The sequence below is a fragment of the Trematomus bernacchii genome, unplaced genomic scaffold (genome assembly GCF_902827165.1).
Source record: "Trematomus bernacchii unplaced genomic scaffold, fTreBer1.1, whole genome shotgun sequence".
Taxonomy (NCBI): Eukaryota; Metazoa; Chordata; class Actinopteri; order Perciformes; family Nototheniidae; genus Trematomus; species Trematomus bernacchii.
This window is the reverse complement of record NW_022987708.1, coordinates 4768427-4783827: the sequence shown is the minus strand read 5'-3', so window position 1 is coordinate 4783827 and position 15401 is coordinate 4768427. Positions and strand designations below refer to the sequence as shown.

Here is a 15401-nt window from a genome sequence, read left to right as displayed (position 1 = left end):
GGATGGAAGTGTTAGCCACGCTGCTAGCGGTAGCCATGTTGCTAATGATATATTAACATGTAGATTAATCTTCTATATAGCTTATTTATAAAAACATAGCAAATAATTGAAAATATGAAGATGAAATGATTAACTGCCTGTCTATTGGTATTCACGCTAAAACCCAAAGCCGTGTCAGTCCGCCCTAAATGTATATTTGAGCATGAAGCCATTGATGTCTGGCTAGCTGACACAACTGTTAGAGTGCTTTCAGTGTGTTTGTGAAACGCCAATGTTCCTTATTGTGAAAGGGCATCAGCACCGTGAAACTCTAACTTTAGTTTCATTATGTTCAGCAAAATAGTGCAATTTTATCGTCATGCTCAGATATGAAATAGTGGAGGTGTTTCAGGGGCTTGCAATAGTTTACCTAATAAACAATCTATAAATTACTTCTAATGGTAGGATCTATTTATTTGAACACAATATAAACTTTGCAGCCATTTCAGAAACTGAAAAATGTGTTTCTTTTCTAATAATGAACTAGGAGTAATATTTTTAAATAAGGAATGAAGTTAAAGTGTACGTGACTTCAAAAGATATTATTAAAGAGACATTGCACGTTGCAGGAAGACAAAATAAGGATTTGTTTTACACCATGTGGAATATCTTCTGCTGTTCATTAGCACGTTCATGTTATCAAGTTCTTGAATATATTAGCACATAGACGTATATTTGGAAGAAAATGTTGCATCCATTAGAAGAGTTATTACGGTGTAACCTTATTAAGCATATGAAATGAAATAACGCTGTCCGTGCTTCACATCAAACCAGACAAAACTAGAATATCAGTACAAATATAAAATGTTTCAGCAGCCCATCTGCTCCAGATGTACCTGAAAATACTCACAGCTGCACATTTGAAACACATGTGCTTTAGGACTGAGTGGATGTTCATGGTTTGGAGGTCATGAAGGGTTCTGTGCATGCAGGTAGCAGGTTAAGAAATGATGACACTGTATGGAAACTCCATTTCAAACTGATCTCACAGAAACTTGTGGCTTTGATTCCCCCCTCAGATGGCTGGAATGAAAAGGACAGTTATACATATTTCAAGGCCCAAGGCTCCACAAAGGGACTTAGGAATAAAGAGGTATGAACCTTTGAACTAAACAAAGGTCCATCACCCACATATCATGTCAGATGTGCAGTGTAGCCCTTGTAAAGACTCCGATGTGGAAGGAGAGGAGAGAGGAACCAGCATGCCCTTGCAGACAGGTTGTCTGAGTGTAGTCTGCGTATCCCATGACCCCCGTCTCCCCCCTGCCTCCATCTCTAACCCGCATAGCACTTGTTGGCCACAGAGGTCTGCAGAAAAGCCTCCACAGCCCCGTCCATCTGTGGGCCTCTTTGAATCAGACCAAGGCTCATAACAACAGGCAGTATCAGTTGCATTAAGTTGATTAAAGTGGCTTGAGGACACAGGCACTTGTGCTCTCACAAAGCGAGATGAAAGAGCAGCGTGGCAGCGAACCCTCTCCGGCAGCCAGAGAACCGCCTTTGCTCTCAGCAGAGGTCAACAGAAGACCAAATAATACGGGAGTGAAAGCAATCGAAAGCTTCTTTGCCAAATGATCTCTAATTGGCCCTTTCTTCCTTGTGGATCAGTCATATGATTTTGGTGGTGACAGTCGACTTACCCACAATTCTACCTTTAAAAGCTTCTGTTGAAAGTGGGCTACTTGAAAGAAGTGACCATTACCTAAACTACAATTGTGGAAAATGAAAAAAAAAAAACCCGAACCCTGAGAGAGAAAAGATTTCCGCTGGCGGAATTATATTTATCAAAAGCAATAGGTAATTGAACTGCATTTATCAAATAATAAAATACTGCAGTCACGAGAGCAGATGACACATAATTAAAAGAAGCAGGCTTCTGAGAATCGCGGATGTATTTCTGAAAGAATTGTGCTTGAAAAAAGAACCCTGAATGTGATCAAGATCTGACAGCACTTCGGTTTCATTTATCAGTTCTCCAAGGTAATTTATTCAAATAATTACGATGCCAGATGCCATCCCCTCTTTAACCATCAAAACAAACTACAAGCTTTGTCCCTCCCATGCAGCTGAAGAGGTGTCATGTGAGGCAAGCTTTCCTTTTCATTACAGATACCATTTGAGGAACATGCCATATTCCACTTTTGGAAAGGAGTCAAGACAGAAGCTGACAGTATTGTTCTAGTATCAGTGTAGGAAGAAAACAACAGGAAAAACAAACAAAAGCTTTGGCACTAAGAAGCTGTTCCAGGGATGATAACAATATAAAAAAGGCGAGATGATCAATGCTGCTCTGAATTTTGATAACACATTGCTCATGCCAGAGACAAATGATGGAAATTCTTAAGGAGAGAGGGCCTGCGATATGCCAAATATGCTCCAAATTAGCCTTCAAGAACAGCTCTCAGTGTGTATCGGAGGCTGTGCGAGTAAATAAAGGGCCAGCATAAATTACCTTTGGATGTCAATCGTGATAGCGCACCCTGTTTTTCTTTTTGTTATCGTGTCGCCTATTCGTCTCGCTGGCGGATGACATGAAATGAAAGTATTCTCTCTCTAGCACCACCAACAGTACTCAGAGCGCTTTCTGACACTTGAAAACGCTACGGGTTGGTGAAACCACAGCTGGGCCCCCACTGATTGGCTCGCTCACAGGCTGCCACTAAACTTTCGCTGCTTGAGGAGTCGTCTGTGCCGGGACAGGTGGTGTTTATGCAGATGAATGAACACATTACTGTGTGCTCTTCCTTTTGGTTTAAACATTAGCGTTTCAAATGTGACAAATCCGATGTTCATCTCCCGCTATATGCAGCCATTGTGTATGCTGCTGAGAGACCTTTGTATACGAATTCCCCGTAGGTGTTGATGTGCACATCCACAAAGCACAACGTATACGACCTCTGTGATTTATTCAGGGAGTTTTCTTTGAGAACCTGCATTTAGGCGTGGTGGTAATACTTTTTAGTGTATATTTCACATCATACTGTGTATTGTAATGATAACTGGAGGCTGCTTTTGCAGTGTTTGTGGGCTAGGGTGAGCGAGCTGAAGTGTATTTTTCATACTGCAGCTGAGTCGAGAGATGGCTGCTGGGTCTTAAAATGGGTGCGTGAACACCACTCAATTATCTCCCTATTATCGCACATATGTTCTGTTATAATTGGGCCTCTCCCCTCGTCATTTCAGAGGAGAGTATCAGTGACACTGTATGAAACCCTCTAATGATATAACATCCTCTACATGTGCTGAAAACCTAAAGGTCATCCCATAAAAACTGAAATTCTGTGTCTTTAGGTTTAGAACATTATGATATGCATCCTATTACTTTTTATTTCCATTATTGATTTATGTGTCAGTAGTTTTTGGGCAAATGTATTCATATTTTGGTATTTGAAATAGAAAATAAATATTGGAAAATGCTTTCAAGGCTGACATATTCAAATGTATTGAAACCAAAATATAGATATTTTGTTCACTTGAAGAAAAACGGGATATTCACGTTCAACAGCTCAATCCAGAGCTTTGTTTTGAGAACATGTTTACTGGCAATTATTGAATTATGATAATTGTTGTTTAATAATGAGTAATCGACTGATCAATTCATTGTTGAAGTCCTTATTCTCTATCCATTTTTTTCATTGTAGGACTTGGCATTAGGGCGGGAATTAGTATCACAACATTTATACAAAATATATTTTTGAGTGGACAAAATAAAACATCTTATTCTTTTCTTTTTTTTTTATACATTTTTGGTTTAAAATGTTGTAAAACAATCAACCATGGTATTATTTCAATGACCTTGTATAAACATGTTAGATAAATGACCAAATATGTAAAAACACGTTTTGTAGTAATGCAAATCAGAATTCTAAAAGGATTCTGGCATAAGGAAGTAATGTGGAACAATATTATGCCTATTTTCTTTTACCCCCCTGAAAACGGATAAAAGGTCTGCTTGATGGGAACTAGCAGATTAGAACAGACATTTATGGACTCAGGCCACGACTTTATGAAATGTTTGCTCCACTTGCAGCGCGCTGCTTTGTTTCTGCGACACTCTGTGCTGTGGGTGAGACACTAAAGTCCCTATTGTCTGAGTCAACTTGACCTGACCTAGCTGGTTAAGCTGAGGCATTGTGAACAGCAAATCGCTTCAACCAGGGGGGTAGCATGCTTTGTGTGGCTGCAGGGAAAATAACCTTATAAAAAGCCCATACCCATAGATAAATCAGAGAAAGACCAGTTTTGTCCCTGAAAAAGCTCGGTTTATTTCCCACTGCCAGTGAAAAACTATTGTTTCTGACTGCCTTGGTGATCCTCTCCATTTAGCAACATTTTTAGCAACTGTTTTTGTTCATGCCAACATGCATATGTCCATGATTCGCACCACATTATGAGATACAGACTTATGTTTCAATATGCATGTTAGAAATAAACTAATTCCAGTTCTAGCAGGAGATGATGGTTGTGTGAAATATCTACAAACGCTGTGCCAATCAACAACTTGCATGGCCTGCAGCCGCAGCAGTGAAGTGGTGCCGGGCCAGACAGAGCTTAGCACCAGCTCCTAATCACATTCAGCACTCGGCAGGCCCGAGCTTGTGTCGCAGGTACTTGTAAACTCCTATCAGGTCTTCCCTTCACACCCGACGCAGCTCTTAATGTCAGCTGATCTGAAGACAGGCTTAATTTAAAAAATGTAATTAACTGTGCCACAACACAACCTCCAGCAAGTGCTCACTGCTTATTCTTGTGATCCAAAACAAAAACAAACAATGGAATGGAAATGAGGTTAGCACACGGCTCACTCTGCCATATTTAAAATCATATCCGGCTCTGGTTCTGTTTAGACAAGATTCATGCTGGGGCTTCTGTACATATGACTACATGGAGCTGATTGTTATTTACAAAGCTCTCTTCAACCATTAGCATGTAACCGAGCTGTCTCATCACTCACACACAGAAAACACTGGAGGGATGTAATACATGTGTTGTTTCACTGTAACGATAGGTAATATAACAACAAATGACAACTCTATATTAATGAAGTAGAGCTTCAGTGATAAATCCACTAATCCAAATAATAGATGGACAGAAAAATATTTGCCAACTATTTTGATAATGTACTAATTGCTAAACATAATTTTGGGTGCGTAAATGTCTGAAAATGCTATTTCCATTCTCTCAATTATGGAGTTATCCTGCTTTCCTGGTATTTTCTATCATTGAATTGTCCAAGCAAATCTATAAATCAAGATAATGATCAGCAATTGATGAATTAGGAAAGATATCAAAACTTCATAAGAAAATATAGATCAAATGTCCTCTCACCAGTCATGGCTGTGTGTCTTTACATACACAATCACATAGGCCTGCATGACGCATCAACTGTGAAAGCTATCAAAAGCTGAATTACTGGTGGTTTAATCCAGGCCAGTCCTGACTTGTATGCTTGTCTGAGCTGGCACCACTCTTGTTTGTGGTCTCTCACTGACTGCAGAGTGGGCACAGAAGGGGGACAGCCTTCCTCTCCCCACAGGCTCACTGCCACCTCTTCATTTCCTGCTGGACCCCACCAGCAGACACCTCCCCGACTCTAATTACCACAGCGTTAGTTTCAGTTCCAGCAGCAGAGCCTTATCCCTACAATGAACAGCACCGCTAATTGTTCCATTACATCAACAATAACGCATCTTAAGGAGGAACAAAAGATTAAAAGAAAGAGAAAACACAGAGGTAGGGAGTATCTTGACATGCTAATTTTCATTAACCCTGATCTTTCTGTTCTTTCATCATCCGCCCTCCTCCCGTCGTCTTGCTCGTACAGGGTGGCGAAGCACTCAAATTATCCACAAGCATTCCAGCTATCACTAATTATCCAAAGAGTTCCTCATTAGGCTATTTCAAATCCAACCTTAGATCAACACTTACTCAGACCTCGGGGATTCGTGATTCCCAGCAGCGGTTAAACAAACAATCAGTTCAAAGGATCAGGTATTCTACTCTAAGAGGAGAAAAAAGCCAAGGGTAAACAACTGCTCATTTGAAAGAAATGACTCCAACGGCTCTCTGGCATGGATGCACAAATCTATAATTCATTTTGCTCAAATACTTTCGATTTCGCTCTTAAATTGGGTCATTAAGATAAGAAAAGGTCTAAATATAAGTGCTAGTTTAGCCCAGACTGAAGCAAGAGCTCTTCTTTAGCTCACTCTTGCCATGTCTTAGAGCGGCTATAGACAATATGTTATATTGACAATGGGTTACATATGTGAACTTGTATGTGAGTGGGGTCTCTTGTAGGGATGAAGCCATGGGGAATAACTGAGGTTTGCTTTGTTTTACAAGATGTTTTATGGCGACGTTCTGCTGATTGACTTTTGTTGTCCGCCGCGACACTTTACTGCTTGGGTTCAGCATTGTAGCGTCATTACGGTCCGACGGATGTTTTAAAAGTGAAAACTCTGAAAACCAACTGTATGCTAGCTGCCCAGGACCAAACGACCAGACTACCAGACAAAAGACAAAAGAATGGAGCATTTAGCTAAGGAAGCAGATATCTTGCTCAGGAATGGTTGAGACCAAAACGAGCTAGAATTGGAGTGACTTTGATCTACCTTTGGCAGCTGGCAATACAAACAACATTTTAAATAAATGCTCATGTTGGACCTCGTCTTCTTGATGTGTAAATAGCTAACTGTTTGCTAACAAGTTATCCATATCATCATAAAAAAATATTTATGAGCGTTGTGCAGATATCTCTGTGGTTCCTGACCTGGGATCAGAAAACCGTACAAGTGTCCGTGAGATGACCTTTTCTCTTATCTTTGGCTCTTTCTTGTAAAATACTGAAGCTTTACCATTTCATGTCTTTAAAAATGTTTCAATTCAATAAATCTGAGAGATAAACATCAGTACTTTGATCGAAAAGCTCCCAGGGTGTAGAGTAGCAGCTTATGGCGAGCGGTTGCAAGGAGATGGCTTCATTGGAGGGGGTCACAAGCGAAACAGACAAACATGTCAAAGATGCTGAACACTTTAGAGTTACAGTATGTGAGCAAGTATTTACACAAAGACGTCTCCTAATCCTTGTACAACTGCTCAAGTAATATGTCATGAAAAGTTATTTTGTTATTTCCTGTGCATCTTACGAATTTTCAGCAACAAGAACCATCAGTGCCCCTGCATTGACCCCTCCTTGGTAAGGTTTAGGAAAGGATTGTGGTTTGGGTATGAATAAGAATGTCATTGTACGCTAATTGCTTACCTATTATTAGTTAAGTAAATAACATAGTCAAAGTTGGATTTTGGTTCTGTTGAACTACTTTTCACACTGCGTCACCAGACTCCTCAGATTCAGCCCTGCCGGTCCTGGCTCACCATAACGTTGGTTATTTACGAGTAAGTGTGCATTACATTAAAGGTATGAGTAGGAACAGCCTGATAGATATAAGATTTTCCATTAGTTTCAGATAAGGGTCAGTACTTTATACTCATGACAATTCAAGAACTGAGTACTTGAAAGGATGTTTGCAACGAGCATGTTACATTGTCCTTTGTTTACCCCTTCACAGAGGTAGACCCAAACACCAGTCCCCATGCATGTTCCTGAGATTGATGCTCTAACCAATCTCAATCCTAATGTGCAGTAATTCCAATAGCTCCTCAGCCCCCATCCTCCCGAGCACTCTCCCTTAATGTCAGCTCTGTGCTCTCTGAAACACCACCAGAATTTGAGTCTGTCACTTAAAATATAATGCCGTCAGATCTGTTACTTTAACCTTGAAGCAATTAGCTGTTGCTGAGCCGTAATGAATCCTGACATCACTCCGCTGTGATGAAACCCCTAATTGCTCTGTAAAAATTGAAGCTTTTGACATCACTGCTGACAGACTTTTTTCTTCTTGGTTGTGCGGTCGCATGTGACGGCGCCTGGTTGAAAACTTGAAAGGTAGCGGAGCTTCTCTGCCATCAGCTGTCCTGTCACTTGACAAAAAGAGAAGAGGGAAACTGGCTGGATTTGCTGAAATGATGAGGCCATTTAAACTATGATATGTCGCAGCTACACGGCATCATTCAGCAGGACTGGTGCAGATGTCCGTGCTTCTCTCAGGGTGAGCTGGTGTTTGTGGATGATGGGTGGATGGCTCACAGCCTCCGTGTCAACAAGTCTGATCATCGGTTACTCACTGCTTTTAATAAAGCAAAACTTAAGAGCATTTTTAGTCAGGGGAAGCTCTTTTTATCACAACTACTTCCTGTCACTCATTTGTTATATCAACACAGAGGGACCAGAGGTTACATGTTGCCAGGTCAGAAAGAATGGCAACCCTGTGCACATAAGGGAAACTGTGATTAACAGTCTTTGATAATTATGTTTATATGTTATTGGCCTTGGTGCACTTTCAGTACCTTAGACAACAAGATAGTTTGCAGATAAGTCCCTGTACTCCACTGTTACAAAATCATTTTTGAATTGAAAATGAATTTCTAGTCAATTTGATTTGAACAATGCACCATGCACAAATAAGCCCATATAGCTCTTCAAGTCAAATGTGTGTTTGGCCTGTAACATCTTAAGGTTTGCTGATGAATTGCCAGGACAGATCCACAATGAGTTTAATATTAAATGTAGAAATAAAACCATCTTAATATTAAATGTTTACCTTGTTTAAGGCTTAAGAATATGCTTCGACCCATAATGCCTCCTTGGATGAAGACTCATATCATCATACCTGTAAATATTTAGGCATTAATGGTACAAGTAATTAATGTTAATCTTTGTGTTTTTTCTTCCTTTTAAAAGTATTTTTAACCTTGTATTTAATCAAGTGAAAATGTGGTGAATGACAGCATGATAACAACTATTTTAATGTTAAATATGTGCAGCATCTCTTTGCATCACCTTTCAGCGACAAGCTTACAGTGGTTAGGGTTTGAAATTTAAAAAAAATAGAAACTCTTTAGATTTTTTTGCTGATGATTGAAAAAACATTGTAGGAGCCCACAGAGAAAACATCAAGGCTGACCATCTTACTCTAAGTTTCTAGGTTGGCTTTCATGTGCTCTGGACTGTGATCAGTGCATGTGTTTTGGTGGCAAAGTGTCCATCTGATGCATTTTTCCAATAGAAGTTTCTCTTTAAAATGTGCCTGCTGGTCAGAGTATTATTGTGCAGAGCTTCAAATTGTCCTGCAGGCCTCTAATGAAGAGCTCTCATCAACACAGTCAGGCAGGGGGGGGGGGGGGGGGGGGGGACACCAGCTGTTGATTATACGGTTCAAGATGTATAGTAGAAGTTAGAGCGCGGGGATTTTAGGAAGGGGGTGGGGTTACATTTGTGTTTAGTGAGTGATGTAGGAGATGTGATAATGAGAGGCCAAGGAGAGCAAGTGTTACCTCATTATTGTAATGAAAAAGATATCCCACCATTACATCAGTTGGAGAAAAAACTGGCAATTAAAGTGCCCAAGAAGGTTCCTTGAGGCAAGAAGAAGAAGAAAACGACTCTCTAAAGCCCATCTGTTCTGGATAATATGCGCCATGTTAAAGAAAGGCCTAATCCTCTTTATTCAAGTCTGCTGCCCTTTTTTACACCAGTGATTGTGTTTTCTCAAGTATTGCTCATCTTGCCCAAAAACGCAATTTGGCCTCGAATTCACATGGAAGTCCAAAAAATAACATCAAATTAAAAGGATGAAATTCATAAAAAATGTAGTGTTTCACATGTTGTGTTTCGATTTTACCCGTCAAATACAATTCTTGCATTTTCCTTTTAACCTTATTTAGCAAAACCTTATTTTAAGAATAATGTTGCATTTAACCTGACATTGACCGAGTCCATCTTAAATGCAGAACATGCCTCGTGCTGCCAGTTTAACTCACAGTGACCCGGTTTAATCTGATTGACAGCTGCTGCGTTTTGAGCAATAATACACAAATATAAAAAAACACAAAAATCAGATTTAAGCAACGCCCAAAATGAGCAGGTATCCTGAGATGGCAGCAGCCTATTAATTCAGTGCTGCTGTACGGCTTAGGCTATTATTAATGAATTGGAACAGCCCCCCCCCCCCCTCCCGCAGAGTGCAATAAATAAATAATGCTGCAGAAGTCATGCATATGAACAACATGCGTCGGCACTATACTGCAGTAATGGGCAGAAGCTGTAGGGTCAATATGGAAGGCTAATATTTTTCAACATTGGATATATAGGCCAGAGCTGTTTGTAAGGCCGAGAAGAGAGATACATCCTCTGTTGCAGCTTTGTTATCCACACATTCATGAGAATGGTTATTGTGTGTTACTCTGGCTTGTGCGCGCTGTAATTGCGCTGTGAACAGTCGAATAATTCTGGTCCTGGCGATTTTGGTTAAACGGGGAAAACACATCTTCGAGGCGCTGTCCATGCATGTAAAAAAGTGCACGCTGCAGAAAGTGAAAGCAGCTCTGATTGACTGAGAGCCGCACTGAAGGACAGGCTGCGGCTTAAACAGGCAACATTAACATGTGTTCAAAGTATTTAGACACAGCTGAACTAAAGCCTGTGTTTACTCACTGTCATGGATCTGACTGCTCTGTTATAATCCCAGAAAGGTGCATTCAAATGCAGCAGTGTTTTCTCTGACAATGCCGGAATGAAACAAAAATAAGCGCTCGTAAACTCTTCAAAATGCTATATCTAAAAGAAATATATAAAAATGCTGGTTTGCATGCTTTCCTCATTTTATAGGGCAGCAAAGGTCAATTTGCGTCAGTGTAATAAGCGATACTTTCAAAGAAAAGAAACCCAAACAAACGGGCCCCGAGGCGCTAATTCACACGAAGCGCCTCCCCGACATATTCTCCGGGGTGCACGTTTACAGGATAATAAAATAAAAACTATTTTTGATTGGATTTAATTTAGGACCCTCGCTCTATTTGTTTAGATTTTTTTTTAAATCCTGAACCAGTATCATGCCGCTAAACAAAAGACACATAAGAAAATAACATTAATGCAGTAATAGGCTATTTATGAAAACACTTACAAAATATCATTTTAGAAATAAAGATTTTAAAATTCACCAATATGCCAAAACAGGATGATGCAAATTGTGATGTGAAAAACACCATAATGTGCAATGAGGTCACTGGAGATTATTCCCCCTCAGATCTTCCTGAAACAAGTTCCCTAACGCCTTATTGGTTATTGAGAATGAGCAGATTATCAGCAGGCTTTTTTTTCTTCTTGCAGGCTTCTTCCCCTGATCGCTCACGCTGAGAAATGCAGGCTTATTGTCTGCTGTGCTCCCAGGGAACAGCTGCTAAACCAAGGCCACATTCCCACTATAACCCGCCACCAATCAGCTGCTGCGCATCCATATGTATATGTGCTGGTAAACATAAATATGGAGGCGTGGAGGATGACCTGCATGTCGCTGATCACTTTACCCTGAAACTGAATTAAATATCTTCCAATGTGAACACCATATGCTGCTATAACAAATTATTTACGTTGATCCACTTATGTCATACAAAATTATGTCAGCCTTTTAAGGGTGAGCTAAGATTATGTGACTATTATTATTAAAAGTATTATATCTATAGATAAGCTATAGAGTATTGTTTAAATGATAATATTTGTATAAAAGTACAGCCACATGAAAGCTGTCAATTATTGAATTAATATTTCAAAAAGTGCAAAAAAACGATTTAGATAAATCCAATAGCAGGTTATAATCACGAATATGAAATTGATAATAATAAATATTATTCTTGTATGAAAGTCTGCGAAGAAATGATGACATTTAAACCCAAGTTTGAATAGAAGCGTCTGCAAATTCAATTAGTATGTTTACTTCTTTATTCATTCCGTTCTTCTCCATCTAATAAACTTTATACGTTTATTTGCTAATGTAAGTGTATTTGTACAAAAGACAAACAAACAAACAATCAGACAGGAGCAGTCCAGTTCGTCCCGGCCCGAACAGAGTCTTTACGGGACTGCGCTCAGAATATCTGGGCCTATATTAAATACCTCCTTTACTTCTGTAAATGTCTTTAAATGTGTCTTTCTGGAGAACAACAAGTCCTGCAATGTGGTTCCGCAGCAGTTACTCACATCACGTGTTCAACCAGCGTTCTGCTCATCGTCTTTTCTCGGCTTCTTTCGAGTTTTACCGCGGGTGCAGTCCTCCGACCATGGGGTTAGACAGGGGGTTTAGTGCCGGTTGCCCCCCCGGCCCTAGGCCATGAATGAGCACCCTGGGGACCAGAGGTCTCTGGAGGCCGGGATGCGGCGCGGTAGGAGTCCGGTACATGCTGCTGTACATGGCCGCTGCCGCCGCGGCCGCCGTGGAGCTGTCCACGGTGCCCAGCAGGCTGGGGTGGTAGAAATATGGCGACGGGAACATTCTCTGTAAAGCCGAGTAGTTTCCTGCTTCAGCCAGGAGCTCTAATCCCACCGCGGTCTGCCTCTTCCACTTCGTCCTGAAATAAGATCAAAATACAGCAGATGAATTATTTAATCAATCCGCTCATGGTTAAATCCCCAGACGGCCCTTAATTGGTATGCAGAGGATTATTGCAAGCACCGAATTTTAGTCCAGGTTTAATTGGGCAAAAATAAAAGGAAATATCAAAATAGTCTGATATGCTTTAGTTCTACTGTAGGCTATCAAAGCTTTACTTTTCTCACACCTGCACAAGGACGATAAATACAGGCTCTTTAATTAAGCTTTCAAATAAACCTTTATCTTGAAAAAATGCAGGTCAAATAACAGTTACAGGAATATTAAATAGTTTTTTCTTAAACTCATGGACATGTTCAACAGTAATACTAAGGAGGGGAAATGTCTACTAACAACATGCATTGCTAAAAATATATTTCGGGACTATCAAATAAAAAATAAATAAAAATATATTTGTGATACGTTTAATTATAAGCAAAGGGTGTCGCCTTTAACCTGGGAGCAGGCATAAGTAACATCACATACATTGACATTTTCAGAAAATGTCCATTTGTTCTGCGAAATCCATCTTAACAGATCAGAGGGATTTATCTTCAATTTGACACATCAGCCTCAAAAGTTGCTTGAAACATTGGGCCAATAAAATCAGATATTTTTCTCTACATCTTGTTTTATTACAAAAGTGATCATCTGGCCTTCGGTGCGAGTGAACCATTAGAATAAGAGTTGTGCATGCCTGTGCTGATGTGTTCATGGGTTTACATGGATTACAAATGTTAGGTGTCAAAATAAAGGCCTGTCAGTATGTGAGATGTCAACATGAGAGGCGGAAAATACAAATCTGCAACTTATACCATAATAATAAATACATAGTAACTGTTATAAATAAAGTTTGTGTCAGTAGCAATTATTCTAATGGAAAACAAATTGTATTTGTTTTTGTTTTTTCAAATACTGAAATATTCCAGTGTCGTTCCGGCTGGGTGGAATATTTCTGACTTTCTCTAATAAACATGTGTTTACAGGTCATGATCAGACCGTTTTTGCAGTATGTGGTTGGGTCTGCGCTCACCTTCTGTTCTGGTACCAGGTCTTGACTTGTGTGTCGGTCAGGTTGAGCGCCGCGGCCAGGTCCATGCGGTCCTGCACGCTGAGGTATTTCTGTCTCTCGAAGCTCCTCTCCAGCTGGTTGAGCTGGTGGTCGGTGAAGGCTGTCCGGGCTTTGCGAGGCTTTTTCGTGCGCATTTGAGGACTGTCTCTGCTGCTGGAGATCTCCCGGTCGTTCTCCTCTTTGGACCCTAAACACATGGCAAGGCGCAGGAGTTAGAAAGCAGGCCTACTTTCAATCATCTTCTTTCAAATGATTCTTCCTTTCAATACAGAGCCAATTAAACCAAACATATCCACGCGCAGGTGTAAACCCAGCCTGCAGTCAAACTTTCCCTAACTTACAAATTACACTAGCGCCACAGCACAATAAATGTGTGTGTATTCGTCACCTGAAGTTTTTCTTTTGGGTTCTTTTCCTTCAGAAAACGAGAAATCAATATGTCAATCCATCTCTATTTGTAGCTGCTTTTCAGAGCACCGCGCTCCCCCCTCCAGGAAGAACAATAATCTCTCTAATTGACCCACTAGGGAGGCCCTGCGCGCGGGGAGAATCACCAGGCTTACATCTGTTTTCACATCTATTAGACTAATAAAGGCAGCTGGAACTCAAGACAAAGAATCACACAGCATAATTATATCTGTTATCTCTTAAATAAATATGTTTTAGCCCTTAGATTATTATTATTATTATGTGCTCTAGTTATAGCTCTAGTTATCTGTTTGTCATATATACAGTCATATATTCATTGTACTGAATGTTTTAGTTTATTTTGTATATTTAAATGTGGGGTAATTTTGTACGTTTTTAAAACATATTTTGTTTCTATAATCGTTATATTTTTGGCCTTATGTTGTTTAGTTGTGCACCATCATACACCGTACCTGCATGGCATAAACTCGATCCTGATTTATTTTCTTGGCTACTTTATTTGAAGCCCATCATTTCGAACACACTGTCATGATTTATCTTTTTTCTGAGATAACTCGTCCTCTACGGGCTCTTACCGTTGCATTTCATTTCATTGTGATAATCTTCTCTTTTGTCCAACTTGCCTCTGCTGTCGTCTTGTTCCATTTTGGGCCTGAAGCCGTCCGGAGCCGTGGCACAGTCTGGTTTTGGTGTGTGGTGAGGAGAGGACACGCTGGTGCTGTAAGGTGCGCAGGCTGCCAGCGGTTTACTGTCGCCCAAAATGTCTTTGATGAGGAAAGAGGAGGTAGCGGACCTCGGGGCGCAGCCGGCCCCGGCGAGCGGCTGCTGCTGCGGGGACAGCGGCAGGCTCTGCGGCTGGCTGCTGTGGAGGTGGTGGTGGTGGTGCTGAAGGCTGTCCTGGACCAGGTGCGCCTCGGCGCCGTGCTCCATGGTGACCGAGATGGGGGACGAGGGGGCTGTCCCCACAGTGTCTATCTCCGAGCATGGGGACGGGGTCGCCTGGCTCCTGAAATCCGCTGTCCTGCTGTCTCCGAGTCGGAAATCTCCGTTCATGAGGTTACCAGAGTTAGAGGCGCTAGATAAAATAGTGTCTATTCCAAAACTCGACCCGCTGGATGCTTCCATGTTAAGAAAGGAGAGGTGAAGTATTCATAACAACAGTGAGACGCTTCTCCTCCGATGAAGAAAGTCAGCAAAAATAACTCGGGAGATAGAAGAATTTTTTTTTAAAGAGTTGAGAAATAAACCCAGGAGAAAAACTAAATCCACCGCTCAGACGCTCCAAGTGACATTCAGGGAAAATGCGCAAAAAGCAAAGTGTGCGTAGTCCGCGTCGCTTTTTGTGTTTGGATTTTGAACTTTGTGTTAAAAGTTGA

At 40.7% G+C, this 15401-nt stretch overlaps 1 protein-coding gene across 1 annotated transcript; it reads right to left on the bottom strand.

The window, feature by feature from the left end:
- Positions 1 to 11878: 11878 nt before the first annotated feature.
- Positions 11879 to 15150, bottom strand: barhl2 (BarH-like homeobox 2). The gene is made up of 3 exons (XM_034140827.1): positions 14601 to 15150; positions 13558 to 13783; positions 11879 to 12504 (listed from the first exon to the last, which is right to left on the bottom strand). Exons 1-3 carry the CDS (start codon positions 15148 to 15150, stop codon positions 12192 to 12194), a joined length of 1089 nt encoding a protein of 362 aa, XP_033996718.1. The 3' UTR covers positions 11879 to 12191.
- Between the last annotated feature and the right edge of the window lie 251 nt (positions 15151 to 15401).